This window comes from Cannabis sativa, chromosome 2 (assembly GCF_029168945.1).
Source record: "Cannabis sativa cultivar Pink pepper isolate KNU-18-1 chromosome 2, ASM2916894v1, whole genome shotgun sequence".
NCBI lineage: Eukaryota > Viridiplantae > Streptophyta > Magnoliopsida > Rosales > Cannabaceae > Cannabis > Cannabis sativa.
This window is the reverse complement of record NC_083602.1, coordinates 89480713-89503401: the sequence shown is the minus strand read 5'-3', so window position 1 is coordinate 89503401 and position 22689 is coordinate 89480713. Positions and strand designations below refer to the sequence as shown.

General features: G+C 25.4%; 1 protein-coding gene across 1 annotated transcript; it reads right to left on the bottom strand.

Moving 5' to 3' along the window:
* Nucleotides 1-2661: 2661 nt before the first annotated feature.
* Nucleotides 2662-12428, bottom strand: LOC115719652 (MLO-like protein 6). Its single transcript, XM_030648771.2, has 15 exons — nucleotides 12011-12428; nucleotides 11844-11901; nucleotides 11485-11750; nucleotides 10101-10217; nucleotides 9900-9960; nucleotides 9354-9442; nucleotides 7027-7101; nucleotides 6400-6494; nucleotides 6210-6259; nucleotides 6000-6040; nucleotides 5515-5688; nucleotides 4766-4801; nucleotides 4592-4659; nucleotides 4384-4444; nucleotides 2662-3623 (listed from the first exon to the last, which is right to left on the bottom strand). Exons 1-15 carry the CDS (start codon nucleotides 12131-12133, stop codon nucleotides 3033-3035), a joined length of 1905 nt encoding a protein of 634 aa, XP_030504631.2. The 5' UTR covers nucleotides 12134-12428; the 3' UTR covers nucleotides 2662-3032.
* Nucleotides 12429-22689: the final 10261 nt, after the last annotated feature.

The window sequence follows — 22689 nt, the reverse complement described above, 5'->3', positions numbered from 1 at the left end:
AATAGTTACTTAATTTTTTTAGCGACGGTCCTTGAAAAAAATCGTTTTTAGGACCGTCGCGAATTCTTATATTTGTAGTAGTGAAAGTAACATATTACATATCTATTTTGTTAAATAATAATTCAGATACTATAAATTTTGAAACGGTATAAAAATAAATTTTGAATTCAATTTTCTAAAAAAAAAAATAAAATAGTTTCAACACAAATATATATATATAGGGCAAGACTATGGTAGGACCTAACAAAAGTTCCCTACCGGTAGGGTACTTTTTTTAACCATTGATTTTAAATCGTGTGGTTATTATAATATAAGGCGTATACTCTTACGATAAGACTGCTTGTATACAATTAAAACTTTATGCATTATAATAATATTTAATGATATATTTATTTTTAAAAAATAAAATAATATTAATAATTTATAAAAAATTATTATTTTTTAATTTAAATTATTATTATTTTTTAAAAAATTAGTTTGATTTTTTTAATATAGGTATTTATTTTTAAAAAATAATTTTAGTTACCAACTTTGCTATCAATATAGTGTTAAAATTCGTTTTGTAAAACAGTCAGCAAACTGACTCACAAACTGTTGCTAGGCTAGCTCGAGTCTCTTGTGATCGTAGCATTTATGAGTCTAACGCTATGACTACTATGTTGGATATCTTATCTTCAGAATGCTAAATTTAGGTGGCGTTTGGTAACACTTTTTAATCAATTTTCTGTTTTTAAAATTGAAAAAGTAAAGATATTTTTCAAAAACATGTTCTATAAAACTGTTTTTATTTTTCAATTTTTTAATTGAGAATCAAATTTTTTTTAAAAAAAAAAAAAAATCTCCCTTTCAATATTTTTTTAATCAATATTTTAGATTCCAATCATACCCGGACCCAAATCCCCCCCTCACTAATTTATTTACATAAATAATTAATTGTAACAAATGAAACTAGATAACGATTTTTGATATAATTATTTTTTAAAATAATTTACTCTAATATTTATATCAAATTATGTATTAATATTTTTATTTTAAAAATATTTTATCCAGTAAAATTTGCTCCTAGATCACATCTTCTTATTAAAAAACATATTATTTTTTTAAAAAAACAAACCACAACAACAACAATCAAACTCATATAATAACAACTCATCAAAAAAAAAAAAAAACTAGCCCCCAATTCACGTGTGGGACCCAGTAAAATGATTGTAATTTTTTTTATTTAAACTAAAAAAAATCACTTTACTCAAAAAAAAAAAAACAAAAAAAACTAAAAAAAAATCACATGTATAGAGACATACTGTTATGTACCATTCACACATTTGATTTTTATTGGCCCAAAAAATTTCCTCATGTGATGAGGTAGAAACAAATGGGCCTACTATAGATAAACCCTATATATATATATATAAAAAAAAAAAAAGTATAACTATTTTTGTCATTACACCTTCCAATCAAGTTATTATTAAATTTTAATTTATAAAAATTAAATTCAAAATTTATTTTAACTATTTTAAAAACATACAGTATAAATTATTATTTAATAAAACATGATAAAATTAATTATTTTTACAAAAAAAAAAAACATAATCTAAAATAGCATTATTAACTACATATTTATATATCATGTATATTATGTAGCTCACATTATTCTTACTACATTAATGTTAAAAGACGTGCACGTGATGTCTAATATTATCATTAAATATTATATTATTATTAGACTAATTTAATAATTAATTATAATAAAAAATTATTAACTATTAATAAAACATGATATATTTATAAAAGTGAAATGCTAAAGGGTACTAGTGGTATTTAGTACTCTCTTATGTATTAATATCGTTATTGGTCCAATTAAGTATTGAGTCTTATATAATTTAATATAATAGTTTTTAAAGAGTATCGCTAGCTAATCGTAACGCGACATGTCGAGAAGATGCTAAGCACCATTGGTACCTAATAACAATGCTCTTTATAAAACATCACATATAGTGTTGATATGTTAATAGAGAAAGGGCACCAGTGATGCTTACCCTCCTATGTGTTAATATCGCTATTGGTCCAACTAAATATCGAGTCTTATATAATTTAATATAATAGTTTTTAAGAAGTATCGCTAGTTAATCGCAACGTGACATATCAAAAAAATACTAAGTACTACTAGTGCTTAATAACAATGGTCGTGCTATGTAATTAGAAATATATTTATATTGTTAGGCTAATAAATGTGTCCAAATAGCTGTTACTATTAATTGCATGTATATATAATAAATATAACAGGTGTCACCGCTCCAAGCATGTAATAATTAATATTCAAGGTTGACACACACAAAATAGAGAAGTGCGTATTATTTTACCATTTTAATGAAACATTTCGAGACACATAACATGTTTGAGTGATTAATACTATTTGGGTTGTTTCTTATTTCAACTTTGTATGTGGTTTGGTCCAGCATTTCTATTGTTCATAATTAATCTTGATATAGTTTGAATTATTGCATGGAATTTATTGGGAGGTAACAACAATATAAATTGGTGCTTATATAATTATAATAATATAAAGTGATTAGGTCGATATAAAATGAAAAAGAAAATTGTCGAAAATATTCCTAATTATACATGCATTTTATATACACATATAGAAAATGCACTTACGTACAAATTAAACTAATTAAGCAGTAATAATTAATTAATAAAACTGATCATGAAGCTTAGCATGGGATGGGATGCCAAAACCAGCTCCATATCTCCACGTGCGCCAAATTCGTTTCTTAAAAGAAATTAATATTTATAAATTAAAAATACTAATGAAAAACAAATAAACAAAAAAATTATATAAACATAATAATTAATTATACATAAATAACATATAATTAAACCGCTCATTATTGGAGCTGCTTATATATAATCATGCATGCTGATCAGTAATAAATCATCTCAATCATTCTAGCTCGTTGATCATCAGAGGCCGAGACAATGAGAACCGTCCGATTAACATTATAACCAAATAACGGAATTCTCTCTCGTCATCAAACGCTAGGCTGTCGTTCAAACCGTTCAAAAGAGAAATCTCTGTGTCCAATATTGATTTCGTGGTGGGGCGGCGGCGGCCCCACCTTTGCTGCTGCTGCTGATGATTGATCATCAGCAGTAGCAGCTTGATTTCTTAATGTTGTGGTTTGAGGAGGAAGCTCATTGGCGAATCGATCTTCATGAAGATGATGTTGTTCCATTATTTGTCCCAATTCAATTTGTTGATTTTTATTTTTATTATTATTATTACTATTATGATGAGAGGAGGAACCCTCGGTCGCGAAGCGGCCGTGGTGGTGGTGGTGAGATGGAGATGGCGAATCTGTCTCCCACCGTTCGGTGGTACCATCAAAGTTTGAGCGCCTTGGGGAGTTTTGGAGGCTGTCTGCTGCCTCACTGCGGTAGTGGCGCAAGAGGTGGACCGGGGACATGTGATGTGTGGGTGTCGTTGGCCGGCTTGACAGCGGCGTCACTGACCCCGCCGCCTTGTTTTGGTGTTTGATGTGCTTTCGGGCTGAGTGGTGCCAGTTGCGGAGGGCCTCCGCTACTTTGTCGTTGAATATAGTTGGTTTCATGGATGTACCCATCTGTTGTGTCATATATATATAGTAATTAAGTTAATAACATATATATAACAATTAAAATATGATCATTAATGTTATTGTTAATCATACAATATAAAAATTAAAATATAATTAGTGATATGTCCACACAAATTTGTTATATTTCTCATATTGTTATTATTGGTATAAAAAAATAAATCTAATAATTATGCAAAACACTATAATAATGTGTTATCCCAAACTATGACAATATTTTCTAAGTAATTAAAATAAAACTCTAAATAAATTATATTTTCATTAAAAAGTTATAACTATAAAAGAGTTTAATTCGAAAAAAAAAAAAAATTAAAACACAACAAAACTCTCAATGGCAATAAATAATTCTTAATGCTGTATCATTATAAAATTATTTTTTAGTAAATTTATACATATTTTACAATTTAAAATGAAATTATTAATCTTTTATATAAAAAAATTCATTAATTATATGTATTTATTTTATTAAAATATAATTATTTTTATATTGAGATATATTTTTTTAATATCATATTTAAAAAATATATAATTAATTATTATTTATAAATTATTTTTATTTATATATAATTAATATAAATTGATTCGACTTAATTTTTTAATAATAAATTAAAAAAATTTCTTAAATAAATTCTTATATATTATAATTATATGTACAATAGTTAATACTAGATAATAATTTTTTTTTGCAAACTATTTAAAGAGAAGTATATAATGAAATTGTGTTATTTAGTGTTTAGAGTGTAATTACTTGTGTAACAAGGGCGTAGAGAGGGAGGGTGACGTAGCTGCACAGAATCTGGATGAGCACCCTGATCATGATCCAACGGTGTTAGAAATTTTTACAAAAAATAAAAATTAAATATTAGTGGCACTTAATGATTGAACATAAATAAATAATTAAATGAAATTTATAATATATATATATTATATATATATATTTATATCTGTATACATACCCCATGGTGATTCTGATAACCACATCCTCAACATGTTCATGAAAGCAAGATTTGCGTCCAAATTCATACTGAAAAATTAATTAAAAAAATATTTAGATGAAATTCACAAAATTAGAATAATACTAATTATTAATTAATTATTAAGATTATGTGTATAATTATATAGATAATTACCCAAGTCCATGCAAAGAACGCAAGCTGGAATGCATTCTGCAATGACAAAAAATAAATGAAAATATATTACAAAATTTATTAATTTATTGTTTGACACATGAAAAAATATATATTGATGTTATATATGAAATTATAATAATACTAGTCTATCTATAAATTTTATAATATAGAACATTAAGTATTTATGAAAATAATTAATAGTCAAGTCATCATACATCAACTCAATTGACCTGTGTTAGTTGTTTGTTTTGTTTAGAACATGAATATTAATTATTTTTCTTAAAGAATAAAATAATTATCCCCATTGATCAAGCCATAATAATTAAATTAGAAATTATAAATTTTATGAATTTTTATAGTATTTATGAAAAAATATATTGTATAAGAAAAATTTAAGAAATTATTGAAAAATGATGAGAAACCAAATAAGGGTAACTAAGTACTTGTATGATAATCGGAGAATCTTTTTTTATTTTTTTCTAAAATTTTCATATAAAATAATTTTTTCAAGAAAAAACTATAATTTTACACATTATACCTTAAAATCATAAAAGTAAAAATTCTCCAAATAACTATTATTATGACTAAGGTGGGCTATGTTTTCAGCTAGGCCCACTCAGCCCAAACACTTTTTTTTTAAATTTTAAAAATATACATATTCTTCAATAATTTTTAAAAATATCACTTTTTTTTTTTTTGAAAGGACCTATAAAATTAAAATCTGGGCCTGATTTTGATTGATAATGTACCTGGAAGAGGACGAAGTTAATAAGGTAGAGAATAAGGCGTGGGCGGTTGAACCAGAAAAGGTCATCCCCAGGTTGAACCACAGGCACTCCTTTTACCACTTCTCCTCTTTCTTGAATTCTTAGCCCCATCTTTGTTATAATCACTTGTAATTTCGTCCCCACCAATAAGATCACCTAACATAATTTATTTATTTATAGTAATAAATTAATAACTTATGATTCTGCAATGCACATTCAAACAGTTTATTTTAAATTTTATTTTTGGACTGTTAAATTTTTCTGAATTTTTTAAAATTTTGTAAAATATTTTAAATAACTTCAAATAATAATTATAAAAAATAAACTAAAAAATTCTGACAGAAACGAGATTATTATATTTTATACCCATGTTAAATTTTTTAAAATTTGAGAGAATATCATAAATAATTATAATGTAGAAAATTATAAAAAATTATATTATGATTTATTAGTATATTAGTACTTACAATTAGAGGAATAAAAGGTAGCCAAAGATAAGAATACCAGCCTGTCCAAATGTAAACAAATTCATTATGGTCCAATAATAAAAAACAAAAATATAATAATTGACATACGCACACGTTTGGATCTTATCATTCTTTAATTAAAAATTTAAATTGTGATAATTAGGGATGCATTGAAATAATTAATGGTATAATTAATAATAAATTGCTCACCATGGGTATTGAAGAGTAAGAACACCACAGCGAAGAACCAAATAGGAGGACTGAGATTGATCAAGCCAAAACAAAATAATAATTATTATTATATTATTAGAATGAATTAAAATAAGTCATCATTTGGGAATTAATAATATATAATTAACAAATTAATTTTTAAAGATTATATATTATATTAATAATTTACCTGATTCCTACAACGACCTTGAAATCTTCTTCTAGAGATCTGTTAATGTACTTCTGAAAGTCAAATTTTTGATGGCTTTGAGGGGCCAAATGTGCCTGAAAATTATTAATTGTTATAATAAACCTCAATTAATTTAGTTATTGATCTTTTATGAATATTAAATAGTTAATACATAACAAGATAATAGGCCCACATTTAGAGTTTATTAACTTAAACTTAACTCTATACGGTGCATTGTTTAAAATATATATATAGGTGAAATGTCAATAAATAGTTAATTTTTCCTTATTTAATTAAATTATGTTGAAGCATTAATAATTAAAGTCAATACATTTTACCTTATATTTTTAAATAAAATTTAATCAACACAATTTTATTAATTTGACCAGACAATTTTCAGTTATATGTATCAAATAATTAGATTTGATTGCAAAATATAGAAAATTTTAGATAAATTGATTGTATTAATAAAATTTTATCAAAAATTTTAAATTTAGATTACTAAATATATATGATTTTAAAATATAAAGTACTAAATATAAGTATTATAAAAAATACAAGGTACTAAATATCTTTACAGCTATAATTCAATTGTATATATATATAATTAGTGCAAGAAAATCTTACCATTATAAATCCATGTCTCAAAGTTAAATAATCAACTTTAGGAACTGATCTAACAAATTGTCTGAAGAAACAAACCTGCGAAAAATAATTAATTAATAATTAAAGAGCAGACGACAATAACCAATAATTAATAAATTATATATTACAACTTAATTTTCAAAAAAAACATATATATTATATTATTTATATAAAATAATAGATATCATGATCAATCATTCTCTTACCTTAAACATATAATTTGACAAACTAATAATACAAAATTAAGGAAAAAGTAGTGTTCACCAAATATTAAATATAAATATGTTATTAAATGTAAAAACAAAATAATATAAAACACATTATTATGCTCTAGACAAAGATGAATTATTGGTGGAATAAAATTAAAATATAAAGTCAAAAACCAATTATATATGTAGAGAGAGAAAGAAAATTTGAGCTGAGCCATAAATATGGAGTAAAGGCCTTGTCATTTTCACACCTTGCCATATACAGACCGTTGTTATATATATATATTAACCTTAACACGTCACCATATATATAAATGCATTATGATTAATATATATTAATGTGTTTTAATCATTTTGTTAAGAGGAATAAGAGATAGAGTTTAAGCTTGTTTAACATAACTTGGGAAGCAAACTATAAATTGAATATGAATGGTTTGACTAATTATATATGATGAGAATATTTCAAAGCCATTTTAACCATTGACCAAAATAATCTTGTTGGGTCTTTTTCATGGGAGAATAAATTAATAAAGCACATTTAACATTTTGTGAATATACCACCATATGTGGTTTGATAAGTCTCAATTAAATTCATCTATATAGAGTAATGAATATTTAGTGTTTGAAAAGAAGAAATAAAAGTCAACACTTTTTAGATATATAATAGGACACCATAGCTCGATATAGTAGCTTATGACTTCTCAGCCCAATCCCTCTAAAAAAGAAGAAAAAACTAAAAAAAAAAAAAACAAAATTGATATTCCTACCGATAAATGTTAAAAAGTATACATAATACTAATATTTTATTTAGTGTCTTATTGATATTGGTATAATTAATTATCGAATCTGATATAATTTAATATAATAATTTTTACTAACTAATAGTCCTAAAATACAATAAATAGGAAAATATATATTTTTAGATTCTTATTTAAAAAAATATATATATAATATCAAGAAATTTTTGAGCCGCTAAGGTAAATGGACCCTAAGCTTAGTCCGTCTATACCAAAAGACGAGCCTAATAATAGTAATAAGAAGACACATGTAGAAATTGCTAAAGAGTATTGTACCCAACAAGACCGGCCCAAGCATTGGGCAGCTTGGGCCATTGCACAAGGCCCCCATTTTTTTAAGGTCCAATTTTTTTTTTCTTTTTAAGAAAATGCTTATTTTTTTCCTATTATATACACATAAATAAAAAATTTATAATTGAAAATTTATGAATAAATCTTTAAAAAATTAGTAATAAAATTGTAGTTTTAATGTACATGGTTTTTTTTTTTTTTAAAAAAAGCCCAATTTTAAAATTTTGCATGAGGCCCCCAAAATGCTTGGGCCGGCCCTGGTACCCAATAACATTATTCATTCCTATATTAGCCTTAGCTTGTAAAATATAGTATATTCACGTGAATCTACATGCAACTTTTCATTTGTTAAAAAACATTTTACAATAATGAACAAAAAACTTTATTAAAGGTAGTTAATTCAGATAAGATGATCAATCATGAAAGGTAGATCTAACAAACTTTATATATATTATATACCATCAAGGTACTATATTGGAATTTCATAATGTCATAATTAAAGGTAATTAAAGAAGAAATTAATGGGTTTAAAGTAAGCACTAATATCACTAGTGGGGCCACATTATTATTTAATTTGTTGTATTGTAACATTAAAAGGACACGCGTCATTATTTTCGATAGTGATAAAAATTAACTAAATCAATGTGTAAACTGATTTTCGAGCTAGCTATTTACTTCACTTCAAAGCAAGCAATGATTATTATTATTATTATTATTGTAATTCATTTTTTAAGACCCAATAATTCTTGAATGATTAATTTAATCAACTAGCACTTTTTACATTGATTTAAATATATATTATAACAAATTCCACGATGTATAACAACCATGCAAACATATATTTATATGCATGTGAAAGCCTAGAAAGTAAAAATTCACTTATAATACTTAATTATAATGTAATACGTAGACTATTAATAGATATAAGTGCATGGATATAGTGGTATATATATAATTAATTAATTATTAAGTGAATATAAAAAAGTAAAAAATGGGTAAAAAGTGATCTTACTATCCATATTAGGAAAGGGTGTTTGGTCCAGAAACTTAAATGTCTTCTTCCAAAAGAAGTGTCCCTCGCAAATCTGAATCTTTCTGGATCTGTAAAAATATATATAACAACACAGTTGTATAATTAATCTAATAATTAATGTCAACGCTCCTTTACTTAATTCTAACTCCCATGAAAAATACTAGAAGGTATCAGTAGTATTTAATACCTATTTACGTATTAATATTGTTATTTGTTTAATATAATAATTTTTATGAAATATTGCTACTATTTATTTACAAGACGATACATTTAGAAAATATTAAACACTACTGATATCTAATAACGATGCTCATATAATATATATAGTAAGTATATAATTTAATGCTGAGAAGTAAATATCACTCAGAAACCATATGACATATTTTATGGGTATTAAACATTATGAATATTCTTTAGTATTAATCTATGATCTTAACTCATTTTGACTAACAATCTAATTAATTAATTACACCACCTATAGAAAAATTAAAATTAAGGTAAAAGTATAATAATAATAATAGTTACCATGTGAGAATTGATATTCGGCTGTTTTAGTCTCCTTTTCCCAATGCTTCCAACTTCCCATCTGGGAATCAATTAATATATATATTAATTAGGGAATTAATTAATTAATAAAGTCATCTCAAAAGAGATTAATTAATTCAAACTTATTAATTAAAAATGTAAATCATATAAATTAGTGCAATTAATTAAGTAATTAATTACCTTAAGTCTGCCCAAAAACATTGTCATGATGCAGTAGAGAACATGGAAAACAGCCAACACAAAGATAAAAATATGCAACTGATGAATACCATCCGCCGAAACAAATGGAACTTTGCCCTGAAATTATAATTATATATATAATACAAATAATAATTAAAACCATTCATATATGTATATAATTTTAGAACAGTACTTAATAATTAAGATCGAATTTTTGTACTCTGAAAAACACTTCATTAATAATAATATATATGTGTTAAATGGTTAGATAGCCAAAATAAAAAGTATATATATAATAATATTAATAATATGACATTAATTTTGTCATATTATATATATATAAATCCTCATAGAAATCTATTGTTTTGTTCTTTCACGCGGAAAATCCTTGCCTTTGTCATGGACTAATTATATAATTATATTTTATTAATTTTAGATATTTTAATATTATATAATCATTAATAATATTAGTTGGGGTATATTTGACAAATGGTTTAACTCGAAAGAGACAATACGCCTAATACTATACACATAAAATATTACCTTAATTATGAATTATAAACATTTTTTACAAATTCGATATAAATTAAAATCATAATTAAAGTGGTAAGAATGAGAATGTCAAACTAATTAAATATTAAGAATTAAAGAGTTTGTGTTTTTAGGTGAAGTTTTTTTTTTTTTTTTTATTGTTCAATTAATGTTAATATTAATTGGATCATCTCTAGCTTATATGCGCTTAGGAATTTTTTTAAAAAATAATATTAGATTTTTTATTTAAGAAATAGAATAAAATTTAAATAAGTTTTTAAACTGTTTTTCAAGCAAAAATATTTTGTGGGGCCTTTTTATGAGATAATGTTAAAAGAGAATTCTTAAAAGAAAAATAAATTGGGGCCAAACAAGGTCGGCCTGTAAATAAAAATGTGTGTGAGAATATTTTTTAATATAATTTAAAAAAAAAATTCTAGAAAATGCTACCACTAAGGGGTATATACATAAATATATATAAAAATAATAAATACAATTAAATATTTTAAAAAATAAAATCTAATAAATTAAATTAAATCTTTCATAATTTTTTTTAATAAAATTTCTTGAAATTTTAATTTTATTTTTTTTATAATATTTAAAATATAATTTACATTTATTTTATAAATATTTTTTAAAAAAATATATATATTTATAACTAAATATATAAGACTTTTTCTCAAAAAAACAAAAAAAAAAACTAAATATATAAATTTAAAGGTTGGTTTATAATTAAAAAAAAATACAAATAAAACTCCTATAATATTATATGTTTGGACGAATATGTCCAAATAAAAGGATAAGAAAGACAAAGAAAAGAAGAAAAGAAGATTTTTTATTATTAATTATTTACCTTTTCAGCACACTTATCAGTCCCGGCCGCCGCCAAAATTCGCCGGACACTAGCAGCACCGTCGCCGGACTCTAAAAAGGCCAGCAATCTCCGACTGTTACTTTCATGTTCGACATCAGATTCTTCAGCCCCTTTATTCAATTTCTCTTCTTGTTCTTTATTACAAGGATGCCATGTCCCCCCAATTTTCTCAGATATACAAATATTTGAGATCGGACTTTGTCCCACCGTTAGTAACAACGATATGAACCCCAATAACATAAGCTCTATTAAAAAAAAAATTATAAGATATTTTTCAAATTTTAAATTTAAAAAAAAAACAAAAATGGGTATTCATTAATTGGGTCTTTAGTCTTTACCTGATTTGATCTTTTCCAACGATTCATAAAGAGCTCGTTTATGTTTCTTCTTAAACCACTACAAAAAAAAAAAAACAAAATACCCATTAATTTAAATAATTAAATGTTTAATTTTAAATTAAAAACAATTTCAAAGTGAGATTAATATATATATAATTGGGTATTACCTTGCCAATGAGATGGATTATGTGCTCAATAATAATGGAAACAAATACCAAAACAAGACAAACTACGGCCACAGCCCATGTTGGTGTTTGTTCTAAAGATCTTCCTCCGCTAGCCACCGCCATCTTCTTTTAATTTAATTTTCTCTCTAAGAAAATATATATATAGTGATCATAAATATAAATAGGCCACTTGGGAATAATTGATTATATATATATATATATATTTATGAGTTATTGTAATAAGTTAGAATGAAAAGTTTGATGGGTGTAAATTCTGTTTTGAAATTGGGATGGAGATGTGGTTGAAAAAATTTGAGACTGATTGTGAATAGTGATATAGAGAGAGAGAGACAAGAGAGTGGATATTAATTATATGTATATATATACACACAATGTATGTATGTATGAATATGAAATTAAGTTGGAAATGAGGTATTATAAAATATACATATATATATACATAAGATATATGTTGTATACGGTCCATTGGGAGGAACCATTGAGAAATGGACGACTTTGACTTCCAATTAGCTGATTACGCGTCGTAGAGAGAGATTGAGATGGAATATTTGACTTCCATAATATATATGTATGTATATATTGTACTAGTGTAAATATGTATCGGGTCTTATATATAATTTAAGAAAATAATTTTTTAAAAAATATTGTGAAAGTGTTAAAAGCATTTCCAATAGAGGTGGCCCATAGAGTTTTTACTACATATGCAATGTGGTTATTATTTTTAATAAAATTTTATTAACACTATTGTTTATATTTAGTAAGAAGGCATTACTTATTTATTTTTTTTTTCAAAAAAAAAATACTTTATGAAATTATTTTATAGTATTTAATAAAATTTAAATAGTAACACGTAAGATCATAGTAGATAACCTTTAAAATTATTAATTATTTGAGTAATTTTTTTATGAAATGTTATCAAATATTATGTAAATAAAAAATAAAATAAAATATATATTTTAAAATAATATGTGCACTATAATAACTATAAGTATTCTCTTATTAAAAATGTTCTTAAGTATTACTAGTACCAATAACAATGTTCTCTGAACAAAAAGTTCAATCAAAGCTTTTATTTGACCTACTAGAAAAACAATTGGAATTTGATGATGATGGTTTCAATAAGAGATATCAACCTTTGGATCAATTAGTCTTCCAATTAAGTCAACCACTTGTTTATATACTTCCACCACCAAATTCTATCCTTCACTTTTAATATTCTTTTCCTAATAAAACTTTTTTTTGGATCTGAATATCCTTCCTAATAATTACTAACGGCTTTTGGCTCTAGTTAAAAATATTATAATAATATGGGTAAATATTATTAGGTAAATTTACAATATTTCTTTTAAAAAGATGTTTTGGTAGATTTCTATCTATAGTTTTTAGTTTATTTTTTTTTTTAATCGCATACGTCGTAATTATTTACAAGTGGTAATTATTTAGTACCACTTGTATAATTTTAGAAAAATTCAAATAGTTTAAAATACTGAAAATAAGATTACATATTTTATTACTCACACGACTATTTATCTTATACACGTGGTAGGTAACTGTTTAAAGTTTATTTTCGACATTGTAAATTATTTAAAATTTTTTAAAATTTACAAGTGGTCTTAAATAGCGCTACAACAAAAATAAATAAATAAATAGACTAAAAGGCTCTCCAAGAAGCCAAAACAAATAAAAATCTACCAAAACGATTCTTTAGGGGGTTTACTATAGTAATTTCCAAAACTATTTTGAAAATAATGTGTTTTGTATCGATCAAACTCTAATCTATTTCTTTAAATGATAAATTAGATTCTGTATTTTTTAAAATTATATAAAATGGTACCATATAACTTTAATTTTTATCAAAATAAAATTTAATAATAACTTGATTTGAAGGTATATGTAGCTAATTACAATTTTTGCATCTTTTCATACTAATTAAAACTATAGTTTTAAGTTGGTTATGTTAATATAAAATTGACAAAAATTAAACTCAGGGTACAATTTTGAAAAATTTAAGGTTCGAATCATCTTTTAACAAAATAGAAGATTCGATTGATAATTTTTACAAAACATAAAATTTAAAATGATACATGTCAATATATTTTATCTTATTATTTTTGATAATTTAATATTAGATATATGCCTCACATGTTTTCGTTCAATAACTATTATAAAAGGCTCCTAATTAATTTACTTGTAAGACTATGATCACATTATATTTTATTGTGTTATTAGAATTATTAGTGCCTAATATATGAGAATTGCTAGGTGGTGCCTTAAATTTTTCAAAAGACCATAAGAATTAAGAGATGACATAGTATTATAAATATAAATTTTAATATCAAGAATCTCATACATTTTTATTTAACTATTAATAGTATATGGAGTGCCATTGAATTTACCAAATAACTTATTATTTCAGTTAAAAAAAACCATGCTCTTATTTTATAGGGATAATTACATGAAATATTAATTTTTATAAAAATTTATATTCTTACGTTCAAACCTTTCAATTATCACTCCATTCGCACTTAACATTATAAACTCAAATTTTAACAATAAAAACTCGACCGTCGATATATGTAGTAACCACAGAAAATTCAAAATTATATATTCTTTTATTGGATGGTGTTGAACGCACATTTGTCATAAAATGATCCACAAAAGCTGCTGCTATATTACATTTTAATTTTGGACTTGAAACAAAAAATAGTTTGACTGGCTGATAGAATACATGAACTATATATACTCTGAGATTTTCTAAAGAATTTAACAGATTATCTGATAATATTTTGTTCCTATATCACTCAATCAACATATCATCATATATATATATATATATGATTTTATTATATACATATATTTATAGGATTAATATGACTAGTTTACTTTTCTGATAAAATTAAAATCTTCCTGACTTGTTCTTCTAACTAGGCTTGAATTGACGGCAATTGTACTATATATATATATTCATTTAATTTAATTATAATAGGCAATAATATGGGAGACAGTTTACTTCTAGGACTTGTGCTCATTGGATGTACATCATGTACATATGAATTTCTGGTTTATTATTTTGTCTATATATTAATATATAGTTTAATTTCCTTACCTTTTCTCCTCATTTTTGTTTTTTCAAATTTGGGGGTTTTAATAGTTTTAGGTTAGTCTATCAATACAACTTCTTCCCAAAAAGGTCTCTCCAATTAAGCACCTTCCACCATCCACATCACTAGCTCTCTCTATTCATGTGTTTAGCCAGACTATTTTGCTGTAGTGTATATCTTAATTACTGTATATTGCCTCGCTTAACACAATAAGAATTTTTTAAACAGAATTCAAGGCCATTGTTAATTCTCAACTTCTTGATTTTGCGGCCTGTTTGATTCTCAATCAGTTTCTTCTAGTTCATAAAGGTCTCAAGAAAATGGTTTTTGTTTTTCAACAAGAACACCCCAGCCTTTCTTGTAAAACCATCAATTATGCTGGGAAAGTATCTTGTATCTTCGAGTGTTTCAACTCTTCAGGCACTCCACAAGTTTGAGTAGGAGTGTTTGCAGTGCGGATGGTGCGAATTGTAACTTTTTTTTTTTAAACTAAACCGCATATGCGGTTTTTCTAATTTTCCAAACCGCAACAACACCGCAAGATCTTAAAATTGCAAAAACCACACTGTAAAAGTGCAGTGTGGTGCAGTGCGGTTTGAGCAGTTTACACCATCATCATTATCGAACATTACAATAAAAATTTAAAAATCAATATTTATAAAGTTTTAACAATACAAAAAAAAAAAAAAAAACAAATCTTATTATAGTTTTAACATCATAACATATATAATCATTAAGTCATTATATTGAATTGTCTCTAAAAAAGTATAATGTATACATATATTACATATATCTGTTGTAATATGAATAAAGAATAAAAACCATATTGTAAAAATTGGTAACTTTGTAATATATAGTGCGGTGCAATTTAAACCGTAATTATTAAATTCAAAACTGCAAACTGCACAGCACCGCGCGGTTTGGAGAAAATGCGAACCGCAACCGCACCATAAAGGATTTCAAACTGCATTTTTTATATGGTGAGGTACGGTGCAGGCGGTTTGTGCGGTGTGAACGGTTTAATGAACACCCCTAAGTTTGAGTGTATGTATACAAGTTTGCTTTCTGTGTGTTGATATTTGTTGAACTATAATCTGCAGGTCTTACCAATTACACAATTTTCACAGAAATCGAGTTTCCACTTAATCCCTTCTTAAACAACCCTTGCTTTATTCAACTCTAGTAATCCCATTTCACTAACATGGCCAAACTTGAGATGTGATAGTTTAGTCATGTTAGTTTCATCTTGATTAACTACAGAGAATGCATTGTCTTGAATGGTCTTGCCAATCAAATAGTAAAGACCATTATTCAGTCTTCCTTCCAAGGCAATTTGAACCTTTTGGAAACTGTTCGTACTCAATTATTCACCTTAATAGATAGGTCATTCTTGTCAAACATTCCAATAGAAAATAAATTTCTTTCTAGGTATGGGACATACCCGACTTCTCTGATGGTTTTCACAATACAATCATCCAATTGGATCATAACAAATCCAATTCCTTGAATTTGACAAGCTTTGTTGTTTCCCCACAACATATTTCGTCTAGGCTTATGATCACTGTATTGACATAACATTTCTTTGTAAGGTGTCATATGAAAAGAGCATTCAGAAGTGAGTATCCAATCACCACCTGAGTCAGTGCTTGACACAGTAAGCACTCCAGCAGACTCATAACCATCCTAGAAAACATGTGCCTCTGCTATTTCCTTCTCCACTTTGGCTAATTTCTTTTGTAACAGAGTACACTCATCCTTGAAATGGGCCTCCTTCCCAGTTGTTTTTTATTTTTGGTTTTTGATTGGTGATTGGTGTTCTTCCCATGTATGTTGTTGTTTCCTTTATGTTCTTTCTTTTCACACCTTCCTTTAACATAGAGCCCTTCACTGTTGATGTCAACTCCATCCTTTGATCACTTCGTAATATCCTTTGAGTTCAGTACAACCTTAACTTCATCCATAGTATAGGCCTCTTTGCCATAAAGAATGGTGTCCACAAAATGTTCATGTACCATTAGTAATGAACTGAGAAAAATTATTGCTTGATCTTTCTTTCAACTTCACTCTAATATTGTTCTGATCAAGAACAATCATATTGAAGTCATCTAAGTGCTTTCTAAGTTCCTTCGAGCTATCCATTCTCAGGGTGTAGAGCCTCTTCTTCAGATACAACTTGTTAGCCAAAGACTTCTTGAAGTAGATTGAAGCCAACTTCCTCCACAAGCTCAAATCAGTTTCTTCATTGGATACCTCTCTCAATACCTCATCTCCAACGCTCAAAAGAATTGCATTGTGAGCCTTTGTTTTTGTGTCTCTCTTGATCTTCTCATCCTTCAATCCATCAAGCAATTTCTTATCAATTGCTTCTGCAATTCCCTGATGCACCAACAGTGCTTTCATCTTAATTCTCCAAAGATTGAAATCGGTCGAGCCATTGAATTTGTCACCTCAAACTTTTCTAAAGACATCTTGGTTGAGTCCTTGATAATGCGAATAACAGATTCTTAAATTTTGGATCAGGCTCTGGTACCAATTATTGTGATTCAATCAAAAAAAAATTATGAATAAAACCAAATTAAAACTCAACTCACTCTCTCGCTCTCCCTGCCACCATCGTTAGTCACCATTGTTATGTGCAATTTTTTCATATTGCTCACCCTAATTACTCTCTCTCCCTGTCTCTTTAATTCCCTTCTCTTCTCTCAGTCTCGGCTCCCTCCTCCGTGCTTAGAGTCTCGGGTAGCTTCTCGCCTCCTCCTCTCTAGTAGAAATATATCTATATACATAGTACTAGCAAAAAACTACGTGCGAGGCACGTATACTAAATTTTATGCTAGTTTTTTCTATGTTATTTAAAAGTGATACAATTAAAAATTAAAAAATATATATTATTAGTTATTATGTGAGATTATTATTATGTGTATAGGAAGAAATCATAAATTAATTAATCTTATAATCTTAACTTTAATCAAATAGGGTTCTAGATATATGAACAATAAATAATCACGTAAAAATCAAAAATAATTATTTGAATAGAAAATTCAATATACACAGTTATATATATATATATGAATCCCATTAATAAAAAATAATTATTCAATATATGAACAATAATTTGTCACGCTATATGTTTCCCAATAAAAAAATTCACCTCCTCATAGTCAAAAATAAATAATACGTGTAATACAGATCTTTGTAATAGAGTACTTAAAAGAAACAAAACTTCAGTTACCATAATCGGAAAAGGTTTAAGTGAACTAAATAATGACTAAGAAGATCTAAATTACAAAATGACAATAACATGTCTATATGAGTATGATTTTTTTGCTATATGAGCATGATTGATCTAAGAGAAAATAGATAAACCTATAAACATATAAATATACTTAATATTAATTTTGACAAAGAAACAATTCAATTATAAACAATTCTAAATATTAGCTTGACAATTTCAACACACTAATTACTCATTAAATAACCATAATGTATACATCATGATAATTTTTTTATTTTGATATAATTAAATGATAGAGATTATTGAGGTTTTCAGCCATGGAAAACACACTATGATCAAAAAGTAATGCTCATTAATTGTATATTTCAAAGAAACTAAAAAATCCATGAATGTCCCTAATAAGATATAAACAATAAGGTTGTAAATTAAAAAACAAAAAAAAAATAGTAAAATTTCAGTTAATATAAGAAATAGAATAAATTGAAGATTTATACAATACTGGAATTTGAACTCTTAGAGGCCATTAGCGAAGGGGCGAAACTCGTTAGATCCCCTAGTAGAACACTACCTTAATGGTCTGAACACAAAAATTGTAGAAATCAAAATATGAATGAATTAGCATCATCGACAAAAGTAAAATTAAAGGAAAAAGACTTAATAATTACGTGACAAATAATTATTAATTGAATTAAAAAGTTAGGATTATAAGATTAATTCAAATTATTGTTCATATATTGATTAATCCTATTAATAAAAAATAATTCAATATATGAATCCTATTTGATTAATATATGAGCAATAATTTGAATTAATCTTATAATTTAACTTTAATCAAATAGGGTTTATAAAAGAGGCATAAATAATCAAATAGGGTTAGAAATACGGTAATTAAAGAAAATTTAGAACCCTATTTTTTTTTTTTTTTTGATTTAATGAGATTTATTTTATTATATATAAATAAAAAATGACCCATAAATTTCTCATAAACTATTTTATTTTTAATAATAAACCATTTTATTTTTAATATAAATTAAAAGTCACCCATAAATTTCTCATAAACCAAGAATTCTGTTATATAGGCACACTTTATATAGAATAGATATAATATATAATACACTAATATCATTATAATACAATTTTTATTTTACTATCTACTAATATTTTAAATAAATAATGTATATACACTATAAATTATCACTACTATTTAATTAATTAAAAAATAATATTTTAAGGGATATTTATTTTTTCAAACTAATTTGAAATTAAAATAAATATTATTTGGTTTTGGATTTGAATTCAAATTCAAATAACAATAACTATATTAAGACAATTATTGTCTTGATCCCAATTAATTAATAAAAGTTATTATTTTAAGACAAAGCATAAGTAATAATTAAATTGTCTTAAATAAATTATTTATTTAAGATTAAATTAATTAAAAGTGTACTTTTAATTAATATATGGTTTATAAAATTTTCTTAAATTAAATATTTATTTAAGATTAAATTGATTAAAATTATTTTAATTAATTTAAGAGTTTAAGAGATGTCTTAAATAAATAGTTTATTTAAGAATAATTATTTAAAATCATTTTAACTAATTTGGAGGCTTACGACGATCCTACAAATTTACAAAAATGCCCAAACAATGACGAAGATTAGTTTTATAATTTATTTCTAATTTTCCAAGAGTTGTAAAATTAGAAATACTCAAATTTTACTTGGTTCATCATCATTGTTTATTTATTGTTTTTAAATAAATATTCATTAATAGTTGATTAATAACATCATTAGTGAATAACATGTGATACATAGAAATCTCACACAGTAGAAATATGATATATTAAGATTTTCTTATGTGTTTATCAATTTTGAAACTGAAAGTATGTAAATTGATTAAGATTAATTTAGAATTAAACTTGGTAATTTAAAATTGACCTATATAATTTTAAATATGTTTAAATTATGAATTAAAATATTTTTAGTTTAGATTTTATAATTGTGATGAGAAATTTATTTATAATTTGAGGCTTTTATTATATATAAATTAATCACAATTATTAAAATGGTTAATTAATTATGGGAATTGACAAAATAAACACATTAACCTAAAATAATGAATGGGAGAATTTTGGAGTAATGAAGTACATGATTGATTGATCAAAAAAAAAATATGAATGGGAGAAGGAGTACGTGTCAATGTATATTACGGTCTCCATTATTGGTCAACACCGAAAGAGTATAGACTGGCCTCGAGATGACTTTATTTTGATTCTCCTAAGGAAGGTATTTGTATATACTATTGTTCAAGGTTGATCTCTTGACTAAGATAGGAGGAAGTGATGTATTTTGGTGGGATAACGACCGTAAGGCGGCGTTGCTAAGTTAAGTCATGGAATCTAAAATACTAAGTTACACTTACAAAGTGCAACTAATTAAGCTTCCATGTGGTTAGTTGTTAACTTGACCAAATAGAGGCACTTTATATTTTGAAAATAAAATATGAGATATTTAAGTTTCAAAATTATAAAGATGAGATTTGTCTCACAGGCTCAATGAAATTGACTCGATACCAACCCTAATGCGACGATCAATTGTCAAAGAGTTTTATTGTGGATTAACTTAAACAATATTTTATGTATTTTACTTGTATGAGCTCATGCATACGTTTACTGTCATTCTAAAATGATATTTATTAGGGGTGTACGTCGGTCGGTTTAGTCGGGTTATAGCATATTTTTATTAACCCAATATAAATATCGGGTTGCAAAATTTAATCGTAACCCGCCCAATGAAAATTTAGAAAAAGTTCAACCCGCCCAATGATTTTGTCGGTTTGGTCGGGTTAACCCGTCCAAACCGTTCTTCATTTTTTTTTTTATAATTATTATTGTTCGTTTCTAGAATTCAAGTAACAAAAAAGTTAAAAAAATAAAAATATATTATTTATATTTCAAGTTAAATAATGCTATAGTTTAAATTAATTTTAAGAACTTTAATATAAGATAAATATAATTGAGTAAACATAAAATAATTGAATAAAATAATAAAAAAAGTGATAATATAGTGTAGATTTTAAACTTTAACTTCAATATCCAAATACATTAAAAATTATTAACTATAAAATCTAAGTTTTAAGTTAAAAATTAAAATGTCCAAACTTTAAATACAAAATAATTTAACTAATAAATGTAATTTATATAATATAAGATATACACTTTTATTAAAAAAATATATAAATCGGTTTAATTCGGTTTATTCGGGTTAATTGGGCGGTTTAGAATAATTTGTAAACCACCCAATATATTCATTGGGCGGGTTGGATTTTCATTATATTATTTCGGGTTGTATTTTTTGTCGGTTTATTCGGTTTGGTTTGGGCGGTTTATTCGGGTTGAGCGGTTTGTAAATTTTATTGAACACCCCTAATATTTATAATTCAAGTATAATCATTCTGTTATCTATATTTATTTCAGTCGTGTCTACTTTTAACATCTTGAGATTAGTGAAAGGATTAACAACTCTAATTAAATTAATTAATAAATGAGTAATTATATTATTATATAATTAATTATGTGAAATTATTTGAGATTTATCGCATATAATAACCTATTTATGAGTTAAGAGTATTTTTGTAATTTTGTTCGAGAAGGGTAAAATTGTAATTTTGTTCTATATGGTGCTAATGAACTATATTATTATATAGTATGTTCATATTATCTTATTATATGTGATTTTTGACAAGTTGACATGGTATAATCACAATCATGTATTTTAGTTCGAACCGTTCAAGGTTCAAAATTTATGAGTTTTATGCTTAGGACAATAACATGAAATGCGTATTTGATTATATGGTATATCATACATATAATTAATACTAATTGAGACCTTAAGGTGTCAAACACTATCAAAAATAGCATACTGACTACTATTAATACAATTTAATATTACGTTTCACATATTTTAATTTAATAAATTATATTTATAAGATACTTAATATGTAAAGGAATGCTCACATATATATTTATGTCTTCTAAGTTCCATAGATTGATGTGGTTTCAGTCCAACCTACCCACTTGATTTTTAATTCCAGCTCATTAACGGTTTTCTATGTATGAACTAAATTTTCAATTGGAAAATTTGGTCATTTACTTTATTTCATTTTCTACATCACTTGACTTAATATGAATTATTATTAATTACTTAATTTTGGCAAGTTAACTAGTGCGACTATGAATAATTTATTTATTTATTTTTTTTTTTTTGAATATTGAAGTGTGCAGAGTAATTTTGATGTTCTTTTTAAAAATTCAATTTTTCCAA